The sequence below is a fragment of the Bison bison genome, unplaced genomic scaffold (assembly GCF_000754665.1).
Source record: "Bison bison bison isolate TAMUID 2011002044 unplaced genomic scaffold, Bison_UMD1.0 scf7180017864461, whole genome shotgun sequence".
Lineage (NCBI taxonomy): Eukaryota > Metazoa > Chordata > Mammalia > Artiodactyla > Bovidae > Bison > Bison bison.
The window spans coordinates 13,875,958-13,901,707 of record NW_011495023.1 but is presented as its reverse complement, the minus strand read 5'-3'; the positions used below and the strand labels follow the sequence as shown (position 1 = coordinate 13,901,707).

At 42.4% G+C, this 25,750-nt stretch overlaps 1 protein-coding gene across 1 annotated transcript in view; it reads left to right on the top strand.

Moving 5' to 3' along the window:
• CUBN (cubilin (intrinsic factor-cobalamin receptor)) overlaps positions 1-25,750 on the top strand; it is a 260,495-nt gene that overhangs the window by 80,844 nt on the left and 153,901 nt on the right. Inside the window, exon 28 of the mRNA XM_010859974.1 lies at positions 12,945-13,095. Coding sequence (XP_010858276.1) covers positions 12,945-13,095 — 151 coding nt within the window. The remainder of the gene's footprint in view (positions 1-12,944; positions 13,096-25,750) is intronic.

Below are 25,750 nucleotides of genomic sequence, written 5' to 3'. Positions count from 1 at the left end.
TTAGCCTCAGTTTAGCAGCTGGGGCCACTGTCTGCAGCCCACTTCCATCACGACAGCACGTTTCATCCTCACTTCAAAACTCTCTCCTGGGAAGTCGTAAGGATTATAATAGGGGTCTTCTTAGCATATACCTTCAAGGGCTTTTCCATGTTTCTTTTTCAATAGGGCTTACTTTTCCATTGCTACAGCCAAAGCTGTACAAAATCAAGCATACATTGTATGCTTTGATTCACTAAGGCTCACTGATACTGTTATATTTATCTCAGTACATTAACATGTCAGATTCACTTTGCAGTGTCTGAATTCTGATTCTAAACTTCTTCCCCACCTTCTTTATTGGACACCTTTGCCACTATCATCTTCCATTATTTCAACATTCTTTCTAATGCCTTCCCTTTCCACTTATGTCCCTTTCAAGTCCTCTCAATGTCAGTGACTTCTGTCAAATGTATTTCCCTGTAGCCTTTATAAGATTCACTTCATCCCTTGCCAAATCCTCTTTCTGATGTCATCTTCCCCAGCTATTTATATCATTGCTTTTTGCACTTCCATGTCCTCCTTTCAGTGACAAAACAGTGCGCTGCTAATGAAAAGCATCCTTGAGAACGTTACTGATGTCCGTCAGTCTTCCAGTCTTACACGCATGTTGTCCAAGTTTGCAGCCTGAGCAGTGTTTTCCGTAACTACAACTCTGCAGCATCAGGCCCAAAGGCCTGATTAAGGAATACTGTGGGCCTTCCAGATGGCTCAGAGGTAAAGAATCTGCCTGTCAATGCAGGAGATGCAGGAGACATGGGTTCAATCCCTGGTCAGAAAGATCCTCTGGAAATGGCAACTTGCTCCAGTATTGTTGCCTGGGAAATTCCATGGAAAGAGGAGCCTGGTGGGCTATAGTCCATGGGGTCACAAAAAGTTGGAGATGACTGAGCAACTGAACACAGGAAAGAATACTAGCTGTTTTATGGAGAACTCAGAAATGCTCAGATGCTTAGTACAATACAAGTTTACTTCTCAGTCATGTTGGAGACCAATTCAGGTGTTCCTCTGCCTTCCATATAGTGGTTCAGGCATGCAGACAAAGGGGAACTGCATTTGGGGAAACCACTTAGCTCTCTCTGCCACACACGTTGACAGATGTCTTACAAATAGAGACCATTGTTCTCATAAATTTGAGAAATGCTGAATCAAACACAATGCAACAGGATCTGTTTTGTTCTGTTTTTGCTGTAGTACTTCCTCAGGTTTTTACCGCCCTAAATAGGCATTGCTCATTTATTTATCGACTCATTCAGTCACTCAAATATATTTTAGACACATAGGCTGTGGAAATACAACTGTTTTAGCATCAGTTTTCCTTGTTTTCATGGAGGAGACAGATGTTAGTCAATGTATTATTGTTACTGTTGCTGTTTAGTCGCTAAGTCGTGTCTACCTCTTTGAGACCCCATGGATTATTGCTCGCCAGGCTCTTCTGTCGTGGGATTCTCCAGGCAAGATATACTGAAGTGGATTGCCCTGTTGTCCTTCAGAGGATCTTCCCAATCCAGGGATTGAATTTATGTCTCTTGCATTGGCAGGCAGATTCTTTACTGCTAAACCACCAGGGAAGCCCTTAGTCAGTTTGCAACAGTATACCAATTTAGTCACAAGTTGCATTAAATGCTATCAGGAATATTATCCAGGGTTCCTGGGGAAGAGTAACTGGACAAGATGTTGCAGAGCTGGAGGCTTCAGTAAAGGAAGTTGTGGTTGAGGAACTGTCAAAGGCAAACGGGACTTCCCTGGTGGCTCAGATGGTAAGTGTCTATTTCGCTTCAGTTGTGTCCAACTCTTTGTGACCCCATGGCCTGTAGCCTGCCAGACTCCTCTGTCCATGGGATTTCCAAGGCAAGAATGCCGGACTGGGTTGTCATTTCCATCTGCAAGGGATTTTCCTGACTTAAGGATCAAATGCACGTCTCTTGTATCTCCTGCATTGACAGGTGGGTTCTTTACCACTAGCACCACCTAGAAAGTCCAGTTAGGTATAAAGAAATTCCTAAATAGAGAGCATTTAATTCTTTAGGGGCTGAGATATAATTAATGGTTCATCTCCCAAGACATTTAATTTTCTTCTTGTTTTCTGTCTATAGCCTGCTTCCATAATGCATTTTGACAATTCTCACAAAGGATAAATGGGAAAGCCAACATTTTGGTCCACTTATTTCACTCCAAGCTCTATTAAGAAATATAATAAAGAAATGTCAATTCCATTGACTAACAGGAGTTTTGGGTGTTAGCACTGTAACTTAAAAAATTATTTTTGTTACTCTCTGTTATCACAGAGAATAAGGACTTTGCTGTTTTTTTTTTTTTTAATTTAACAATTCTTATTTTTAAAACTAATTTCCAGTGAAGGAAACAAGAGCAATTCTTGAGTTGTTGATGCCTTTCAAAATGTTGAATTACTTCTCTATGCCTCAGTTTCCAGAGCTCTAAAATGGAGATAACAATACTATCTGCATAATAGGGCTTCTGGAATTTTAAAGTAGGTAATACATGGGGCTTCCCTGGTGGTCCAGTGGATGAGAATCTGCCTGCTGATGCAGGGGACACAGGTTCAATCCCTTGTCCTGGAAAATCCTACATGCCTCAGAGCAACTAAAGCCAATTTGCCACCACTACTGAGCATGCGTACCTACAACCCATGCTGCAGAACAAGAGCCACCGCAGTGAGGCCCCTGAGCTCATAACTGGAGAGCAGCCCCTCCTACCACAACTAGCGAAGCCTGCGAGCAGCAACCAAGATCTAGCACAGCCACAAATGAATAAAATTTAAAAATCATGTGGCCTTAGACAATGATCACTTCTCAATTCTCTCATTTAATAAGCTTGGAAACTTAACTAGAAGAGTTAAAAAAATTTTTTTTAAATAAAGTTTGGCTCAGTGGGTAAAGAAGCTGCCTGCAATGCAGGAGATATCAGAGATATGGGTTTGATTCCTGATTTGGGAAGATTCCCTGGAGGAGGGCATGGTAACCCACTCCAGTATTTTTGTCTGGAGAATCCCATGGACAGAGGAGTCTGGAGGGCTATAGTCCATAGTTGCAGAGAGTCAGACATGACTGAAGTGACTGAGCACAAAAAAAAATTAGATAATACATGGAAAGGGCTTAGAATGATACTCAGCACAGAGTAAGTGCTAATAAATATTATTTATTATTTTTTAACATAAACACAATTTTATGATAATTTGTTGTTCTAAAACATTTTGCAGTAAATAAAAAGCTACAGTTCCCAAAACAGCCTTCCCAATGTGACTAGCTTAGATTGGTCCTGTGTTGAAAGCAGGGCTTCCCTTCTCTGGCCTCTCAGATTTCCTCCCAAAGCCACAGGGATTGGGCGTTATCTGAATCTAAGAGTGAAGTAGTTAAAATCCCCTTTGCTGGTCAAAGAAAAGCAGAGAAGTGGAGGAGATGGGACGTGGTAGCAGCAGTGGGTCTGCACTGACTATTATCGTGGCACCTCCTTAAACACTTCCTGGACAGATGAGTCATGCTTCCTGGAACTGTCTGTTAGAGGAAGTCTGCTTCTAGGATGGCTGGCATGTTGTTTAGAATTCAGAGATAAGCTATTTCAATTCTAAGGACAACCGCTATTCAAAACCACACATAAAAAGTGAAAACAGTGTGCCAAATGATTCAGTTGAGGCCTCTCTACCGGATATGAATCTAGTATTGGACAGAGCAGGATCTGGATTCAAAGGAGTTTAGAATGAAGCGTATCCATTGGTTAATTAAGCCAAATACTTTGTAGTGTCATTAATTATAATAAGCATTTTAGAAGACTTTGAAGACTCCACAGTTGCCCAAGTAAAATGTGATTTTTTAAATTACAAAATTTAAAAGGAGAGATGTTTATCTCAGTATGACCAAAATCCCTTTCCTTAAAAAATGCTGATCATTTCTCACCATCCCTAACAAGGAAGAGTTTTCATGTAATTGCATTAATTTGCTGCTGTTAATGAGGCAAACACACTAGACTTCAAAAGACAGCCTTTGCTCTCAGGTTCAAAAGAAATTGTGTTTTCCCTCTCAATATCCTCTCAAACACGAAGGACAGGATCAGGATAAATAATAATCAGCCCTACCAATAATTTCCACACTACCTGGAAGCCAGTGAAAATGCCATTAGATGCTCAAAACTTGAAAGTGCTCTTTGCACACTTCCTTTCCTGGTGGTCCTCAGCTTACTTTGCTCCTCAGACCACAGGCATCAAGTGCATGCATGTAAGGCCCCGTCTACCATCCAACAGGCACATGGCATGAAGGCGAAGGTGTCGATCAGAAGGCTGAATCCAAAAGTTAGGAGTTGCTGTGAATTTTGATTAATTACGCTGATTGACTACTTTTTACAATGGGAACAATTTCCACCTGCAACATTTCAGAATTTTGTCAAAAATGGCATATTTTTTAAAAATTATTTATTTATGGCTGTGCTGGGTCTCTGTTGCTGAAAGCAGGCTCTCTATTTGTGGCCAGCAGGGGCTGCTTGCCTTTGTAGTCCGTGGGCTTCGCACTGCGGTGGCTTCAGCTGCAGAGCACCGGCTCTAGGTGCACAGGCTCGGTAGTTGCAGCGTATGGGCTTTGTTGCTCCATGCCTGTGGGATCGTCCCAGGCCAGGGATCAAGTGTCCCCTGCATTGGCAGGCGGATTCTTAACTACTGTGCTGCTGTGCGGTGCTTAGTCGCTCAGTCGTGTCTGACTCTTTGTGACCCCATGGACTGTAGCCCACCAGGCTCCTCTGTCCATGGGATTCTCCAGGCCAGAATACTGGAATGGGTTGCCTTTCCCTTCTCCAGGGCATCTTCCCAACTCAGGAATCAAACCCAGGTTTCCCGCATTGCAGGTGGATTCTTTGCCATCTGAGTCACCAGGGAAACCCAAGAAGACTGGAGTGGTAGCCTACCCCCTCTCCAGGGGGTCTTCTCGACCCAGGAATAGAACCCGAGTCTCCTGCATTACAGGCAGATTGTTTATCAGCTAAGCTACCTGGGAAGCCCCTTAACTATTGTACCACTAAGCGAGTCCAAAAGTGACGTCTTTACCCTTCAGTTCTTACATGGACTTATTTATTGAACAAGCTTTCTTACTTATTGAACAAGCTTTCTTTTCTCGCCCTCCCTCAATGGGAACAGAGTGTGTGGCTGTGCTCTGGGTCCTTCCAGCTCCTGCTTCTATGGTTTCATGTTGCGTTATGGTTATCTTCCTGTTTCTGAGTCCATCTGTAGCAGATGGTGAGGCTCTTAGGAGGCAGAATAATTTTTTTAAATGTTGAATGCTTCAAAATAGTATAGTTGGCAGAGGAAAGGCTGTGGTTCATGGAACTAAATGTTCATTGTACACACTAGGGAGAAACTGCTTGACTTTCAAAGCATTTCACTTCCCACTATGGAGGGAATTAGGTGCTTATTGGTCCATCAGTGACTATCAAAATTTATGTTAGTAAGAGCTCTTTAGTCCCTGGACAACTGAAAGGATGCTTTTTTAAAATACAGAATTAGTCTAATTAATAATAAAAGCCTAGTTATGATTTTAAAAAGGAAGCATTAGGGACAAAATATGGTTTTAAATTAATGCTGAAGATTACCTTATATAATAACATAATATATAATAACATTTTAATGGGCTAATTTTCAGGGATAGTCTTGAAATACATGAAAAAGATTATGGAGACAGACAGTACAATATTTTTAGTAGACCAGCTGGGTACCTAAAAGGGTATGAAATTCTGAGCCTGGAAAAATATTACCAATACATATCTACCTTGCCATGTCAATAGGGTCCCAGAGATAATACTTTAAAAAATAAACTTATCTGGTCACATAGGAATACAGTCATTGCAGACAATGTGGAAAATATAGAAAAACCTAGATAAAATAAAAATAGCACAAATTATATCACTACTGATAATATTTGGTGACATTTACTTACTAAAGTCCCTCCCTATTTTATTTTAATATTCAAGGAGGATCATTTTGTATGTACCATTCTCTTTTTTTGCATTTTTAAAACTTTTTATTTCCTATTGGAATCCAGCTGATTAACAACGTTGTGATAGTTTCAGGTGGACAGCAAAGGGACTAGAGTGCCCTGTGCAATGCAGTGGGTTATCCATTTTAAATACAGCAGTGTGTACATGTTGATCCCAAACTCCTTAATTATCCCTTCCCGCATTCTTCCCCCCTCCATCGTAAGTTCTCTACTATTATTCTTTAATGACTTTTTAAACATTTAACAGTAGCTTACAAATGTTTCTCCTTGTGATTTATTACACCACATCATTTGCAACATCAAATGTTTCCTCATCACAATTCAACTACCCATTCTCCTTGAGAAACACTTAGAATCTTTGCATATGTCCACTATTATAAACAGTGCTGAGATAAAATGTCTTTGTAGTTAAACTTTTGCATAATCCATGATTAAACAATGATTAAAAAAACAAGCAAACAAACCAACCCAAATCAGCCTTGGTGGCGTCTAAAATAAGTAATATATAGCAAGCAGAAATAAATATCCATGCACTATTAAGAGAGGACAGCAGCTAGCCACCACATGGATCGTGACTGTATGGTCTGTATTGGAATCCAACCTTTAATTCAGAGCGACACAAAATAATTCCAAATGTGGGCTTTCAGTGAGTTTCTTGGTCTCATGCAAAGCTCAGGGTTGTGAGTCATTGTTTAATTTTAGACTGGTACCTCATGCTTCCTGCCCCACCCTGCAGCACATGGCAATGGCTTTTCCTGTGCCTGGTGGGAAGGGGGGAGTAGGGGGTGGGCAAGATGTGCCTCTGTACCTACTGCACTGTGCCCACCCTTGTGTCCCATCCTGGAACCTTCACCCCCTCACCCCGCCACCCCCTGGGGTGTCACAGAGCCAGCAGTGCTCTGCTTATGCATGTTGATTTAAACATTTGTCTAATTTATCTTCCACGATCGGATTGCATGTTTACCACACCTCCCCACTGCAGTCCCTCCCTGCCCAGGCTCTTGTCATCCACACTGGGGGCTTTTTACCCTTCTAGATGAATCTTGCTTGGCAATTTCTTCTGTTCTTACAAGAACTTATCAAAGCCTTTCAGATTTAAAGTAAACTCTGAAAGTTCTAAGCCAGGAGATTTGCGTGTAAACTTGGGCAACAGTGTTCTCAGTAACTGTTCTAACAAAGCAGCTCCCATAGTTCCTGGTACAGTTGATGTTGGGGTGGGGAAAATCTGAAGAGGTGCACCAAGAATTCGGCAGTTCCTGGTCCTCTCAGGAGCTCCAGTGGCCAAGCAGCCGGAGCTGCAGGCTGGCCAGGCGGAAAGTGGGGTGGAGGCTGCAACAGGAAAAAAACACATGTATTTTGCTATCCAGTGGTTTCTCCCTGATCTGTCACCAGGGCAGCCTTGACAGATTGCCCAATGTCCTCTTCACCACCAGACCTGTGATGATTCACCACCTTCCTCCACCCACACACTCCATGCTTTCAGACTCCCCCACTGTATGATCTGCGCTGAGCTCTGCACCCCACATGGCAGGGATGGCCTCAGTCTCCACACAAACCAGGTTGTCATAGCAACACGCTGCCGGCCATGGGCCTCCATCTCCTCCCAAGTGATTCACTGATTTCTTGCTTCCCTGTCTGGTCTGCCAGGGACGATTTCTGAGAAATATTTTACATGAGTCAGTTCAAGCTCTTTTTACCCATCATATTATTTTCTGTCAAAGTTATTTCCAGTAGAGTTTCTTTAGAAGCAATGTTGGTTCCCTTTGCCACTGACCAAGAGTTAGAATAACATTTGAGTGCATATGCCAGGACTCACAACCAACCTATTATATGTTTTTTTTGGTATGCTAACCACAACAGCCCTATGAGACAAGTACCATTAAGAGGCCAAGTTTGCAAAGAACTCTTAGCTTATGGAGGTTAAGTAATTTCCACAAGTTTATGTTCTAAGTGAATTTTAAGAGCTAGACTGGACTTTGAATCTAGAGGCCAACACTGGACATATTCAGTTCAGTTCAGTCTCTCAGTCATGTCCGACTTTGCAGCTCCATGGACTGCAACCCGCCAGGCTTCCCTGTGTATCCTGACCGCCTCTTCTCAATACCTTCTGCTTCCGCTGGGTCCATACCATTCTGTCCTCTGTTGTGCACGCGAATGTGTTCCTACAGTGCAATCACTGTCCTGCTCTCAGCTGAAACATAATCTTCTCCTAGTGACCTTGACTCTCAAAAGCCACGCTATGGACTCATGGAGTGTAATTCTCAGAAATGTAACTATCTCCTTTACATTGACCAGAAGTTTTCTTCTCTAAAAATATTAGGAACTCTCTACTATACCTAGAGTTCTCCCTCACAGCAGATGAATTATTTTACCTACATGCTAAACTCTAAAGAATAAAGTTCTTTTGGAGTTTTTAAAGATTTGTAATAGGAAATGGACCAAATTTTTTTTTCCAGAAATGTTTGCATATTTTAACAATATCTTCCCCAAAAAGCTCTTGATTTGATTTCTTTGTATGAGTTATATTTAATTATTCTTAAAATTAACCCTCCACTATAAATATTATTTTCTTCCAGAAAAATTTCAAGTAAATAAGAAAAACAGTACTTAGAAAAGTATGAACTAGCTGCCAGTCTATAATAGAGAGGGCTTCCTTGATGGCTCAGCGGTAAAGAATCTGCCTGCAATGCAGGAGACCCGGGTTTGATCCCTGGGTTGGGAAGATCCCCTGAACAAGGGAATGGCTACCCACTCCAGTATTCTTGCCTGGAGCATCCCATGGACAGAGGAGCCTGACAGGCTACCATCCATGGGGTCATAAAGAGTCGAACATGACGGAGCAACTCACACTTCACTTCACTTCTACGATAGAAAGGGTTGAGTTTTAGGTATAATTCACTGTCATTCTAAAATGAGTTTAGAATAGAAGTCTGTCTATACATCCCAAGCTGAGATAGGAGTTAGTTATAATTTCATTCATTAGGATCACAAATTTTCAAAATCATCAAAGAATTTAGCAAACAAGCCGTGCTTGAAAACTACATTTCTGTCCTGAGCATCTTGCAGTTCATAAGGTTGATTCACACCGAGGAAGCAGATGACACTAGCTGACATTCCTCCAGACTTGAGTTCCAGTGATTCATAAAGTACCTACAGAAACCTTAATCTTACAAATCTCACTCTGTCAGTGGTGAGTCTTTGGTTTTCTGTCTTCCATTTGTATGCATGGGTCCATACTATTTTGGAGTCCACAGATCATTTTATGTTGCAATCATAGTCTGAAATCTCTAATGGTCTCCTCAGCCATGCAAGTACCAAATTATCAAACCCACGCAAAGGAAGTAGATAGAAATTGGTAAATGTGGCTTAGGCAAGAGATTTCCTTCCTCTTTGAGTGTCTTAAGAGTGGTTGAGATATTTCAGGGTGGTGTGGAGGGTGGAAGATCTAAAACACAAAAATCCTAAATGAATCTTCTCCTTAAGAGAACAGCTGATAAGATTCTACACAAGAGGTTTTGTACATACAGTGATCCACATGTGGAGATACATTAAATGGCAACTTGAAAACCTGAGCAGCATTTTAAGTATTAAAAAAAAAACCCAAACCTTTAAACAGTAGTACAAATTTGATCTTCATATTCAAAGTAAGAATGTCAATCTTTCACTTCTTAATTTCTACGATTTTTCTTTCTATGGACTCAAGTCCAACCTCAAATACTGTTCAGAAGGAGTAAATCTTGAAGCTTTCTAAAAGCAGGGGAGCTGGTGCCCTTCTCGGGACCAAGCCGCGTGCTGGCCAATAGTCCCAATGAGTCACAGCTGGAATGTCCTGTGGTTAAGATTCTGCTCTGAAAACAAAATCAGGAGCAGCAGGCACCAACTGGTCACCATGGTAACCGGTATTTGTGTACTTTGAGAAATGACTGTTCCTTTTTGTGTGGTACATTTACGCGGGAATGAATTGTTGAGGTGACGTTAGCCATCTGTGTGAGGGTAAATAAAAAGTCTCTGATTTAATTAAGTGTAAACCTTAGAAGGATGTAAAATTAGGGATATGGGATTTTTTTTCTAGAGAGATTTTGTTCTACACTAATTAATTTATTTGACATTATATTTAAGCATTTCCATCAATGTCTATTTGATGCTTGTTTTGATGTATCAGTCTCTCCCCTCCAAAGGCAAAAAGAAACTAATTGTTATTCATCACTGTTTCTCTCAAACCCCCTCCCTTTGCCCCCACCCCCCTATTCCATTCACAATGTGTTATTTAAGAACCACTGGGATTCAGGGGCTCTCCTTCAATGGAGTAATCCCATCCGGAAGGAAGAAAAAAAAAATCCCCTTCAAGTCATGTGAAAATGTCATTTCTTAACCTTGCCGAGCTGGGAGGCAAAAACTCTACACTGATTCTGACCTTGAAGAATCTCAAATACGGTTCCTAACGATGTCACGACCTAGTGTTTCAGAAGATCCATGAAGTTCAGGGCGACTGTGGTCCTAGAGAAATCTTACCTCGTTTTGCTGGGTAAAGATGAAGGAATTAAAGTTTTGGTCACTGCACTAAAACCCAAAGTTCAAAATGAGCCTTTTGGAGTGGAGAACAGTGGAGTGTTTTCTGGCTTATTATGCCTCGGCTTGGAAACAGTCTGTTTATTTTTGTATTAATTAGTTTTGAATTGGAATTCATACACTAGGTTTAATAAAAGAACTCTGTGGCTGAAATAAGCAGCCTACAGTGAAGCAGTAGTTTAGGAGTAAACAGATTGCAGCCCAGACGCCTTCCCTGCCTCCACCTCCTTCAGTGGGCGGTAGGGTCCAGATGGGAAGTGGAGGGCTTTTTTTGTTTCCTCTTCTTTTTATTCCTTCTCTCATTTCTACCCCTTCTTCGTGATTTCTGTCAATCATCTACAACCTTAGAAGCTTGATCATAAATACACATATTCAAAGCAGCAGTATTTAAAAAATTAAAAGGAAGATGAAGGGATAAGACTATAAAATAAACCCCATCGTTATCGTTTGTATAAAATGCTTAGGTTTAGTACCTGAGGGTGAGTGAGTGAGTGTGTGCAGCTGTGGGGGAAGTGGTTGCAGTTCTTCACTGAAGCTATATCGGGAATCTACCCTGGACAAAGCCCTATGCTGGGCTTTGAGGGGATTTGAAAGGTGGTCTGGGATCTAAGGAAACTTGAATTCAGTGGGAGAGAAAGGCACACATCTCTGTCACCAGAATGTGACTATTTGCACAAAGAAGCACAAATGAAAAACTTGGGGATTTCAAAGGAAAGCTCATTTATGACTGTCTACGGGGATTAGGGAAGGCTCCATGGAGGGGATTTGTAGAATTTGATTATGAAGTTTTCTACGCTCGAGTCAGTATGTTTCAAACGGTATTTTCTATCATAACATTTCAGCTAATAAAAATAATTTTGTCAGTTTGGAATTTGTTGAATCCAGATGATACATTTACATACAAAGACATACATATACACTCACATGTACATGCACATGTATGTACTCTCCAAGGGAAGAATAAAGGAAACCCGTGATCAGACATTTTCCTTTTTATTATAACAGGCAGCACATCCCAAGGGTAAGCGGAACAAAGTGTTTAATGTGGACACTAGGGAATGAAAAGAAAATACAAAGTTCTGAGTCCTAAGGAAGCAAATCTTCCTGGATTATCGCTATTTTTTCTGATTGAAGAAAGAGAGATGGCATAAAGTTTTTGTTTTTGTTTTAGTTTGGAGATGTGTCTAATGAAATCAAGCAGATACAGTGCACACAGCAGGGTACATAAATACCTCAGGGGGAAAATGGGCAAAGACCCCAGCAGGAAAGTCCCAAAAGAAGAAAAAGAAACACACAAGAACCATGAAAAAAGTTCCAATCCCAAGTGACAAATTCAGACGACTACAAACAGAAAAAAAATTTACACTATTAGCCCCAGTTTTAATAATAATTTTAGTCAAATTGCCAAAGTTGCACTGCAAGAAATATTTCCATAAACTTCTGGTGGGGGAATAAATTTGTGTAAAATTTCTGGTAAGAAATTTAATAATACATATCTAGAGCCATGGAAGATTCTGTTCTTTTGATTCACTCCCTTTAGAGGAATGTTTCCTAAAAGACACTTAAACTATCAAACAAAGATTTATATTTATTTGCCCTCAAATTGGAAATATCTTAAGTGAACAGTTGGAGAAGAAAATGGCAACCCTCTCCAGTATTCTTGCCAGGGAAATCCCATGGGCAGAGGAGCCTGGTAGGCTGAAGTCCATGGGGTTGCAAAGAGTTGGACACGACTGAGCAAGTAGCACTAACTAAGTGAACATAGCAGAACTGTAAATACAACATATTAACAGTATGTTATGCCACTCTTAAAAATGGTTACATAGCCTACTTAGTGACAACCTTAGTGAAGAACGGGGAACACAAATGTGTAGCCCAAATTGCTACACACATATTCACACATTTCCTTGCACATAGATGTACATGTATATATACAAATGAAAAAAATGTTGGTAAGAGAAGCTTCTGGTATTAACAAAATATTAACAATGGTTCGCTTTCAGTGGGATTAATTTTTGTATTTTCCTTTCAGAGCTTTCTAAACTGCCTGATTGTTTATAGTTAGTATTTATTTTTAAAAGTTACAGTTGTAATACTGTTATTCATCTAGCATCTCTTACATGTGATTCATATGTGAACGCTTCTCATCCAGGCCAGCATTTCCGTCTTCTGTGCCTGGATTATACCTTGGAGGGACCTCTCTCTGCATATAATTATCTATGTTTAATTCCTGGACTCAGCCCCCCTCAGTAGATTTACCCTTAACTTTTGAACCAAGAAACAGCTTTAGCTGCATGCGTGGACCTTGCTCTTCATGCTGGTGTTTTCGCCCTCTGATTTCAGCTCTATGATGGCCCACAGCGGATGGGGCGCTTCTGTGGAACAGACATTCCACCTTCGGGGAGCACCACAGGCTCCAAGTTTCATGTGCTGTTTTATACGGATGGAGTCAGTCACCATGAGAAAGGATTTCAGATGCAGTGGTTCATCCAAGGTAAGCTCCCCCCCACCCCCTGGCTGATCTCAGTCTTATTTGGTAGTTGCTCTTTGACCAAGAATCTTTCCCTTTTCAATTCTACGTTTGAAAACAATTCCATCCACCAAAAGAGGAACACTAATGGTGCCAGGCTTTAGAAAGTTTACTCAGACGTTGATGGCTCTCGGAGAATGGAATCCTCTTGCAGTTAAGACAGGAAGTGAAGTCCAAGTGGACAGGATTGGGTATCTGCTTTAGGAGGTGCAGCAGTAACTCACTTATGAGAAGGAAGGAGCATCAGGAAGTTCCAAGGGCTGAAGACTTGAAGCTGGTTGTGGCAAGCAGACCACAAGGTGCGGTGGAGTCTCTCAGGAGAGTGCAACAGAATGAGATTTAAGACTCACCTTGAGACTGATCAGAGAAGGAGTGACAGAGAAAGAAAGGAAGGAGTGAGTCAGAGAGAGTAGGTGGGTGAGGGGGAGGATTGGGCTGTGAGGGGACCGAGCAGAAAGCCTGAGCCACTGATGCACTAAGCCAAGGGCAGGCCATGCACTCGAGGAGGGTACCTGAGAGGCTTCTGCAAGCTGGCAGCTCTGCAAGCTGGCAGGCATCATCACTCCTGTGAAGAAGCAAATTTGTTTGAGACACAAGTTCTGAAACTTGTAGACTAACCTCATGTGACCCAGTGAAGAGGGAGAGGGCACCAGGGCAGTGCTTCTCAGAATGTGGTCCCCCAAGGCAGTGTCTTGTAAAATCTGTGAGAAATGCAGACTCTTGGGCCCCATCCGGGAGATGCCAAATAACAGACTATGAGGGAAACCCAATAGTCTGTGTCTTAACTAGTGTCCCTGGTGAGTACATTGGAGAATCACTGTCCTAGAGAGACCCAGACCTGAAAATGTAGTCCTTGTGAATATTTCATGAGCAGTTCTCAGCCAAGGGCAAAGGGCTTCCTTGTATGATTCAATCAATCTGAGAGAGAAGGGGAGTGGCCGTGTTACACTGGGGATCACACACAGACATCCTGAGCTGTGGTCCCACTGTCATAAACAGGGCGAGCCAGAGTGAGAGCACCCAGAGGTGTATTGAGGGTTTTTAACATCATGGAGCATTAATTACATGCTCCACAACACTCAGTTCAGTTCAGTTCAGTCGCTCATTCGTGTCCGACTCTGCAACCCCGTGGACTGCAGCACACCAAGCTTCTCTGTCCATCACCAACTCCCAGAGCTTGCTCAAACTCATGTCCATTAAGTCGGTGATACCACCCAACCATCTCATCCTCTGTCATCCCCTTCTCCTTCTGCCTTCAATCTTTCCAAGCAGCAGGGTCTTTTATAGTGTGTCGGTTCTTAGTATCATGTGGTCAAAGTATTGGAGTTTAAGTTTCAGCATCAGTCCTTCCAATGAATATTCAGGACTGATTTCCTTTAGGATTGACTGGTTGGATCTCCTCGCAGTCCAAGGGACTCTCAAGAGTCTTCTCCAACACCACAGTTCAAAAGCATCAATTCTTTTGAGCTCAGCTTTATTTAGAGTGTAATTCTCACATCCATACATGACTACTGCAAAAACCAGAGCTTTGACTAGACGAACCTTTGTTGGCAAAGTAATGTCTCTGCTTTTTAATATGATGTCTAGGTTGGTCATAGCTTTTCCTCCAAGGAGCAAGCATCTTTTAATTTCATGGCTGCAGTCACCATCTACAGTGATTTTGGAACCTAAGAAAGTCTGTCACTGTTTCCATTGTTCCCCCATCTATTTGCCATGAGGTGATGGGACCGGATGCCATGATCTTAGCTTTTTGAATGTTGAGTTTTAAGCCAATATTTTCACTCTCCTCTTCATTTTCATCAAGAGGCTCTTTAGTTCTTTGCCTTCTGCCGTAAGGATGGTATCATCTGCATATTTGAGGTTACTGATGTTTCTCCTGGCTATCCTGATTCCAGCTTGTGCTTTATCCAGCCCAGCATTTTGCATGATGTACTCTGAATATAAGTTAAAGAAAGAAAGTAAAGTCACTCAGTCATGTCCCTTTGGGACCCCATGGACTGTCACCTACCAGGCTCCTCTGTCCATGGGATTTTCCAGGCAAGAGTACTGGAATGGGTTGCCATTTATTTCTCCAGGGGATCTTCCTGACCCAGGGATCGAACCTAGGTCTCCTGCATTGCAGGCAGATGCTTTATAGTCTGAGACACCAGTAGGGAGTAAGTTAAATAAGCAAGGTGACAGTATAAGCCTTAACATACTCCTTTTCCAATTTGGAACCAGTCCGTTGTTCCACATCTGGTTCTAACTATTGCTTCTTGACCGGCGTACAGATTTCTCAGGAGGCAGTTAAGGTGGTCTGGTATCCCATCTCTTTAAGAATTTTCCACAGTTTGTTGTGATCCACACAGGCAAAGGCTTTGGCATAGTCCATAAAGCAGAAGTAAATGTTTTTCTGGAACTCTCTTGCTTTTTCGATCACCCAACAGATGTTGGCAATTTGATCTCTGGTTCCTATGCCTTTTCTAAATCCAACTTGACCATCTGGAAGTTCATAGTTCACATACTGTTGAAGCCTTGCTTGGAGAATTTTGAGTATTACTTTGCTAGTGTGTCGGAGAAGGCAATGGCACCCCACTCTGGTACTCTCGCCTGGAAAATCCCATGGATGGAGGAGCCTGGTGGGCTACAGTCCATGGGGTCGCTAAGAGTCGGACACGACTGAGTGACTTCACTTTCACTTTTCACTTTTATGCATTGGAGAGGGAAATGGCACCCCACTCCAGTACTCTTGCCTGGAAAATCCCATGGACAGAGGAGCCTGGTAGGCTGCAGTCCATGGGGTCGGTGAGTCGGACATGACTGAGCAACTTCATTTTCACTTTTCACTTCCATGCATTGGAGAAGGAAATGGCAACCCATTCCAGTGTTCTTGCCTGGAGAATCCCAGGGACAGGGGAGCCCGGTGGGCTGCTGTCTTTGGGGTCGCACAGAGTCGGATACGACTGAAACGACTTAGCAGCAGCAGTAGCAGTTGCTAGTGTGTGAGATGAGTGCAATTGTGCGGTAGTTTGAGTGTTCTTTGGCATTGCCTTTCTTTGGGATTGGAATGAAAACTGACCTTTTCCTGTCCTGTGGCTACTGCTGAGTTTTCCAAAGTTGCTGGCATATCAAGTGCAGCACTTTAACGGCATCATCTTTTAGGATTTGAAATAGATCAACTGGAATTCCATCACCTCCACTAGCTTTGTTTGTAGTGATGCTTTGGAAGGCCCACTTGACTTTGCATTCCAGGATGTCCAGTTCTAGGTGAGTGGTCACACCACTGTGGTTATCTGGGTCATGAAGATCTTTTTTATATAGTTTTTATAGTTCTTCTGTGTATTCTTGCCACCTCTTCTTAATATCTTCTGCTTATATTAGGTCCAAACCATTTCACACACAACTGAAGATCTCTATTATATACTCAAGAGTGTAAGGTGTTCTGTTATTGTGAACTGGAGATTGAGACAAATATGGGAGTTTTGGGGCTTCCCTAGTGGCTCAGGTGATAAAGAATTTGCCTGCAATGCAGGAGTCCCAGGTTTGACCCCTGGGTCAGGAAGATACCCTGCAGAAGGGAATGCCAACCCACTCCACTATTCTTGCCCAGAGAATTCCATGAAGAGAGGAGCCTGGTGGGTTACAGTCCATGGGATTGCAAAGAGTCAGACACGACTGAGTGACTAAAACACAAACACACACGGGTCAGTATTTAAAAATATCTGATGGTAAGCCACAGTATAATTGAAATATAGATTATGAATTCCCAAGCACATGGACTGTGATAATTAAGCTCGTGAAAGTTCTGCATTGTCCTCTTCATCAAGATTTAACCTTGGAATGTCAATTTTTTTGATCTATTAAATGAAGGGCCTGAATTGATTCATCTTTGTGATACAGCCCATCTTTAGTATTCTGTGATTCAGAAATAGGGTGACTCAAATGTCTGATTCAAAGGGAGCTAGAGACAGTGTGGAAAGACCTAGAAGAAATAGGAAAATCTTGGAACATGACCCAGATTTTCAAGGGTAAGGGGTATTTTCAAGAACAGTGTTTCTCAAACTTCCTTGTGGATATGCATCATTGGAGATCTTGCTAAGAAGCAGATTCTGATGTACGCAGTGAGGTAAGGCCCATGAATCTGTAGTTCTGAGAAGTTCCTAGGTAATGCTGATGGGATATCTCTGTAGACCACACTTGAACAGTTTTCTCTTCTTTAATCTCTGAAGCAGTCTCTGAAGCAATGAGGTTCTTCCTCACTGGGGCCCCAGCTCTTATCCTTCCGACACTGAGACAGAAAGTGGAAAGTAAGAAATGCCAATCACAAGGCTTAGGGACTAGGGACATGGTCCTCAGCCCGAGATACATGGCATTGGAATTACCTGGAAGTTTTCCTGAGTACCAGTGCATGGGTTCCAACATGCAGAGATGGGATTCCATTGATCTGCAGTGGGACCTTGACTATCCTTAATTATAAAAAGCTCCCTGAGGAATTCTGCCATGCAGCTAGAATGGACAATTTTAGGAGCAGTAATTTATTTTGCTGGCAGTATCCTTCTCTTCAGTAAACTGATTCCTCTTCCCTCCTGGCTCTTATAGCCATGCCAGCCCAGGGCCACACTGAGTGTGACTTCATGGTCATTATTGGCTACACTGCATAACTACATCACTAAGACCACACCAAGGAAGATGATTTAATGGATAACTTTGGGTACACTGGATGACTGTGTCATGGGTTCCTCCAGTCAACGTACTAGGCGTGGCTGAATCCTCTCCTGAAAGCTTTGGGTTTTCGTTGGGAAAAGCTTTTTCTTCCAGGTCTATTTGGAACCTGCCTTCATTTGGGAGAGTCAAAGACACCCTCTGTCTGTTCTCTTTTCCTGTTTATTATTTCAAAACTTACTCCCAATGGCTGAAAACTTGCTAGACTTGGAACCAGAGTTCAGCAATATTTCGTAAAGCAATATTTTGCCAGATGGGGCCAGAACTGAACAATTTTTTTTTTAACTCTGTGTTGCCCACTAGATATAAATTATGCTTGGGAAGAACTTTCTAGAAGGGGAACTATTAGTGATCTAGATCTGTGCAAAATTAACTGTCGTATTCAGTAGCTATGCAGCCCTGAGTTTATACTCTGCATCTGAACTAGGTCCTTAATTCAAGACAGCCCAAGAAGAGGGGACAACAGGAACCGCAAGGGTCAGGAAGGAGGTCTCTGATGGAGGCAGTTCCCTCACTTCTCACCCACTGTTGGTAAACTGAAGACATAGGTCTGAGTTTTAGTCATCCGTGTGTTCCTTCCACAGATATTAAGGAGCTGTTTGGAGCCAGGTGCTGTGCTAGGGCTGGGGACCCTGAGTGACTCCTGCCCACAGGCCTGGGTCCTGCTCTCAGAAGTAGCCATCTAGCAAATAAACGCACAAATCTAGCACAAAACGCTGTGTGATGATGCCCCGGGAGCACACAAAAGGGGATTTGACGTGCACAGGAGGCTAGTGTATGAGGGCGGGACGTTTGAACTAAAACCTAAGACTAAGCAGGAGTTAAGCAGGCAAAGAGGAGAAGGGGAAGGGTTCCTAGTAGAAGAAACACCCTGAGGTGGGAGGGAGCAGGGTGAGGGGGAGGGGCCCACAGGCCAGGGCAGCTGCAGTCCAGTTTCACAGAGAACTGTGCTGGGGGAGCTGGAGAGTGAAGCAGTTGCTTTGGGTCCCCCACTGATAGGGGCTTGGGCCAGATAGGGGTCATACCCTCTCTTTCCGGCAAACCCTTTTGATGTCAGATAAATTTCTTTGCATGCATCTTTTTGGGGGAGATTATCTGGACATTGAAGCAGTTATGACCTTGAAGTATCACATGTACATACAAAGAAGAAAAATGAGTCACATCTAACCATGTTCACTTGAAATAATATGTTAGTTTTCAGTTCTTTGTTTTTCTTGTAACTTAAAAAAATTTATACAGTTTTTGACGGTTACTTTCCATTTACAGTTATTACAAAATATTGGCTGTATTTCCCATGTTGTAGAATATATCTTTGAGTCTATCTTACACCCAGTAGTTTGGTACCTTCCCCTCCCCTACCCCATATTGCCCTATTCCTTCCCTCCCTCCCCACCAGTAACCACTAGAGTTTGGTTCTAGTTCTGGCAACACTAGATGGAGTTTGGTTCCTCTAACTGTGAGTCTGCTTCTCTTTTGTTGTTGTTATACTCACCAGTGTGTTGTATTTTTTATATTCCGCATGTAAGCAATATCACGCAGTATTTGTCTTTGACTTCAAAGAGACGAGTTTTGAGTAGGATCTGGAAGCACTGAAACAGCGTGGTGTGTTGTGGGATTTTAATACAAAATAAAATGCAGAATAGAGGAAGAAACATAAAACAAGTACAAGAGCCAAACAGTTGTGGGATTTTAATACAAAACAAAATGCAGAATAGAGGAAGAAACACAAAACAAGTACAAGAGCCAAACAATACAATTAGAAGTGAGTCTCAATTTTTTAAAGTACAGTAGAAATATTCTTGAACGTGTATGTGTATGCGTGCACGTGTGTCCACGAGTGTCATTGTCTGAGCGCAGCCCCCTCGAATCTCCATCTCAGAATCAGGATGCAGTGGCCAGAGCCCAGGACACCCAGGCTGACGCTGGCTGGGAAGCTGTTCTCGCTCACCTGATCAAAGCAACTGCCTCTTCCCACTAGAATCAAATCTCCTTTCAGGCCTCTCTCCCCTCCCACTCTCTCCTAAATGATGCAGTGAGAAGTCCCAAACCCTCTTCATCACGATTTCAGAATCGGCAGTGGCATCATTTCCTGACCATGGCTGCTGGAGGAGAACCCCATGCACGTCATTCATGTGGCCCACTAATCCATAAACCCACTCTCAAAATGTGCCTCTGTGTGGCCCACACAAATCTTCTATTTGCTCTGAGAAAATGGGCCCACAATCTGGGCTTTCTTTGTGGGCGCATCTTTAAAGCTGCACTGTAGATGTGAGCCTTGCCTTTCTGCAAACCATCAAAGAGAATCCCACTCTGCAAAGAAAGAAATGGCCACAGTTGCCTGGCTAAACGGTCCACAGTATTCAGCGCTGACAGCATTGTCTGGGGGCTGCATTTGGCCCAGAGGCCTGCGTCTGGGTTGCTGAAGGAAATATAGAACTTTCTGAGTGCTGTGTGAATAGGGCCCCCCAGGCCAGCTGCGCACACCCCCTCACCCACTCTGGTCACCCCTCCCAGGGGCCCTCTTTCACTTGGCAATGGAATCCGGCAAACAAACAAGGTCAAGGAGCTTTGTGAGTGAAAGAGTGACGTTTGCCAAGGGAGAATCGCCCCACCCCCTCCAACTGGGAGCTGCAGCAGAGGAAGGGAGAAGGGCACGGATGGGAGGTGATGTCACCCTGGGCTCTCACAAAGGAGAGCCTGGCCTTTTCTTTGCAGAGACGGATGACATCAGCCTCTTGAATGGGGGCTGTTTCCATTTTATCATCTTTTTAGCTAGTAACGAGATTTCTCGAGCCTTGAGGGTTTTTCAGAAATTGGCTGAGGGTTTATGGAAGCCGTATCCTGATCCTGCAAGACTGGCTTTATTTGAACGTGAGCCAGAGCCTTCTTGACCACCTGTGGACATGCAGAACTGTGTCAAAGTGCTTCTAAAAAAATGCATTTTGAGAGTCCTGGCCAAGAACCTCCTTGAGGTCGGCCATGTTTCTTGTAAACCTTCCCTCTGTTCTCTCCCTCAGGAGGTCATTTCAATAGTCTTTGTTATTGTTGGTCTTTCAGGGGAATTCTTCTAATTTGTCGTTTTTATTCCTTTTGTGACTTAGACTTTGTGGGCTGGAGTTTCTGAGAGGCTCACCTTTTGAAGACAAAGGTTTTATCTTTTGTAATTCTGTTAGCCATTGGCCTACAGGCAATTGCCGGGCAATTGGCCCGAGAGTGTGGGACCCAATAAACTGGGCTCTGTGAGCAGATCCGTGGGTTTCCCTCCGAAGACTAGGCAGTTTGTGGTTTTGCACCATGTGGTAGTGATTACTCTGGGCCTCTGAACAGGACATGTTTCATTCAGTCAACCAACCAGCGTATATTTATTCATGACCAGGATCTGGGCTTGGTGTTTGTAGAGTGTAGAGAGTACATTTGTTTGCTCAGGCCGCCATAATAGAATACCACACTTCAGGTGGCTTAAACAACAGAAATGTGTTCCTCACAGTTCTGGAGGCTGAAGTTCAAGATCCAGGTGCTGGCAGGTTTGGTTTCTCCTGAGGCTTCAGTGTTTGGACTTGCAGATGACAGCCTTCAGAGTGATTGGCCAGAGACAGCCTGGAAACTAACCCATCGCCATAAAACCCAAGACTAAGCCACACGGCAGAGCAGTTCTCCGAGGTTCCCTTACCCTCCTTCTTTCTGCCCGGGCTCCCCATCAATGAAGTCTCCTGCTTCATCAGCACATGTGTCTCTTTGGACACTTCATTTCCAGGTGTTAGACAAGAACTCACTGTAAAGCCCTGAAAGGGGTCCTCCTTCCTGCTACATGTCCTTGCATGGCCTCGTCTACGTGAACCTAGTGATGTCTCTGTGTGTCCAAGTTTTCTATTTGTATAAGGAGGCCAGTCAGGTTGGATGAGGGCCCCCTCTGGGAGCCTTACTCTGCCTTTATCACCTCTTGAGTAGCCCTGTGTCCAAATGCAGTCACATTCTGAGGTGCTGCAGGTTAGTGCTTCAGTGGGTTGATTCTGGGGGCGCAGTGGGAGAGACACAGTTCAGCCCATAACAGAGAAGAAGGAGACAGCATCCTTGACCTCAGGGAGGTAGTCATGTGGTAGGGGAGACAGATAGACACAGGAGTGCAGAATCCATGACTGTGATGCCCTAGGGGCTGGGAGGAGACCTAGGCTGGCCTCAGGTCTCCTTTGAGAGGCCCTCCAGGCTGCTTTGATATGTGCGCTGAGTTTTAAAGAGGAAACAAGAATCAGTCAAATATCTGGGAGAGAAAGACATTTCTAAGCAAAAGCAGGGAGTCTTGAGTTGATGGTGCCAAAGGTTTTCAACAGGCAAATATTTCATGTAGAGCAGGAGTCCCCAACCTCTGGGATCCAATGCCTGATGATCAGAGGTGGAGCTAATGTAATAATAATAGAAATAAAGTGTACAAAAAATATAATGCACTTGAATCATGCCATGACCATCCTCTTCACCCTGGTCTGTGGAAAATTTGTCTTCCATAAAACTAGTCCCTGGAGCCAAAAAGGTTGGGGACTGTTGATCTAAAGCACAGGTTCCGAACACCAACCCCAAATAGCTTATTGGGATTCAAAATTGCTTCTTGAAAATATCTAATGGTTTATGTATAAAGCACATATACACAGAGCACAGAGCAGAAATATAGTATATCTGTGATATTAAATTTTTTGAGCAGTTGGGCAAAAAATATCCAACAGCCTCCTTAGAAGGGCAATAATGAACAAATGATTGAGAAAATCCTGAGCTGAAGGGAGGGCAGAAGCCAAGGCAGAGCGGATTGTCAGAGCCTAGTGGATAAGGGCCATCGGAAGAGCTTAGATTTTATTTCGTGTGGTCTGTCCTGACTCTTGCTTCTGTGAGATGCAGACATCCACAGCAATCTGGAGGTGCAGTGCTCACAGGGAAAGTGATTTTTAATTGTGGTCAGCAGAGATTCCTGAGCAGGCTTGTAAGGCTGGGCTGTGAATCATACTGTCTGGTCCTCATCTCAGGCCGAGACCTTTCTCTCTGCTGCTGACGAATTGCTCTCCTGTGTCATTTCCTGCTGGGTTGTAATAGAATGTCCCAGAGAAAAGCGGTAAAACACTTCTCCCACTCTGCCTCGAAAGTAACTTCATCTGCACTCAAGAATGTGCCCTTTGTTCAGTAAATCTGTAAGCAAGCTCTTGATAAAGACAGATGGATAAAAGCATAGACTCCCGTGATTACGTAGTGTGATGAAGAAATCTTGTTCAGTTTGGGTCAAAATTTAAGTAAAAGAGAAATCTTTTAAAAATGTTATTCTGTTTAATTTAAAAGTTATTTCCCCAACTGTTAACTAGGCTTTCTTCTTAGCATTAGCATTTACACATGCTATATCCTGCTGTACTTATTCTGGCCACTTCAGCATATTTGCTATTTTGGATTTTTGTCTTTGTTACTCTTGGAAAACATTTAAGCCAGGAGATTGAAAGTTGTGTGCAGTCTTAGTGGAGAAGCAAAGCACAGATTGTTGTATTATGATACTGTGTCTGATTTTTATTTAGGGCAGATTCTCACTTAACATCTTTTTTGGAAAGAGGTTCTTAATGGATAATTGTCATGTAAAAAGGAATCTGTTTGGAAGTTTGTAAAGTTGGGATGATAACATATGAAGAAAATCACCCAACTCTTCTTGCCATGGTTTCTCAATTTTCCCAGCAAGATCCTAGTGATCAGAGGCTACACTGAACCTATGTAGACAATTCACTATGAGTGGAAAAGTTAAACCCTGACATTGTTTGCTTCCCTGACGACAACAGAAAAGACACATACACATAGTTGACCTTCGTGCCATGTTGGCTCTGTGTCTTGTAACCAGTGGCGACCTTGTAGAAATCTGGCATCCCAGTTCCCACGTCGCTACTGTGTGAAAGGCTGAGCTCTATTTCCATCGCTCTTTTCCAAACAGTTAAAAAAAAAAAGTAAAAGTAACCCTCAAACAACCATGACCTTCCCAAATCATACATTGCACAACTTGTAATAGTCCTTGAGATTTGGGCCAAAAAGCAGGGCTTTCTCAAATCTTCTTATTTGTGTTCTGGTTCCTTGGCAACAACAGCCCTGATGGACACTGCACACACTTTCCAGGGGATTCCACACTTTGCTATACAATATGAAAAAAGAAACCACACATTTTTTTTTTATAGTTTCGAGTTTTGTAGCAGCCCCAAATGACTAAATCAACACAAAATAAACATGATGTTCTGTATAGAACATACTTTTTGTCCCCAGAGATTTCTCTTTTTGAACATTTACTTAAATATTGCCATAATTAGCTCTGACCTTGGGTGTCCAAGGGCTTGTATTTTTGTATATGCCCCTGAACATTCAGAGAAACTAAAGCCAGCCTTCAGTGGACTTGACTCACAAAATCAAGAATGAATCTCCAGTGTGAGATAGTAACTACATTCTAGAAGGTTTAATCTAATTCTGAATTCTCTGTTTAAGTAATGAAATTGACATACCTTGTCTCTGACTTCTTTCTCCTTCCTGTTATACTTACAGACTACTCACAGGCCAAATAATATAGATTTTACTACCTACATGTAATTTAAAAAAAATTTTTACATGTTTTTCTTTCTTTGGGCTTGCTGTGAGGTATATAGAATCTTAGTTACCTGACCAGGGATTGAACCTGAACCCCCTGCATTTGAAACACAGTCTTAACCACTGGACCACCAAAGAAGTCCCCCTAAACGTAATTTTAAATTTATTTTAAGACATTAATGATGATAAAAATAAAACCATGTTGCCTTATTAACAGCAAATGAAAATATGCTTTACATGATTGATGCACTGATTTAATTGATACCTCATTTATTATTACTAGACCAAGTAATTACCTAAAATTTTGATACTATAATTTTTGAAAAGTTGGTGCTATCATTTTACCATGTGCTGGATCTTTTGGCTAACACTTTAAAAATACAATCTCTTTTCTTCTCTTACTAATTCTCTGAAATCAGCATCTCATCCCCATATTATAGATAAGAAAATTGAGAAAGGAGTCTTAGAAAAGTTAAGTAACTTCCCCAAGCTCACAGTGATGGAATGAGGACACGACTAAGTGTGTGGTGTTGCACACCCAAGCCTGTGTTTTAAACAGCTGCACTCTGCCTACAAGCAAATAGTTTTCCCCCAGTTTTTCATTGCAAAAAAGATGGAGTAATATTGCAATGCAGAGAAGGTCAGAGCTTATAGTAGGTAATTTCGCAGCTAAGTTCCCACTGAGGATAATGGGTGTTTTCAAATGAATGTCTGCCATCTTTCCCAAGTAAATAATATTCCAGTTCCAAGGTCTCCCCTCTAAATTGCACAGTTTCTTCTTTCTTCAAGGTCTCCATAGCAATGATGGGGTGAAGCTCATTACTTAGTTAACAACTAGTTCAAAATAGCTGAGACTGCTTGTCTGTCCTTCAACACAGTATCCACTTCTTCATAAAGTTTCTCTCTCTGGAGTGGCTGCATATGGTTGCAGTAATCATACAGTTTGAGCTGGGGTAGACCACAGAGATCATCTAATCTGTTACCATGGTTAAGTTATGCAAACTAGCTTACAAGAGAAGTGATACAAAGTGACAGTAGCTACCCCATAAGAGATTAGTTGGATGAAGTGAATGATGGGAATGGACTGGAGCTGATCTTCAATAATTTAAAAATGTCTCCTAAGAGAGAATGATTGATTTCTTCTGAATTGTAAGAAGAGAATGTCTACTGGGAAACCATTTTTTATCTTGGTTGGAATGAGTACATGAGATGAAAGACGATGTAGTCGAAAAGATGACAAGATCGACTATACTTCTCTGGGTCAAAAAGATTTTTATCCTTTCATATAAAGGAAATTAAAATTCATATTATGTGTTGTTGTTCAGTCTCTCAG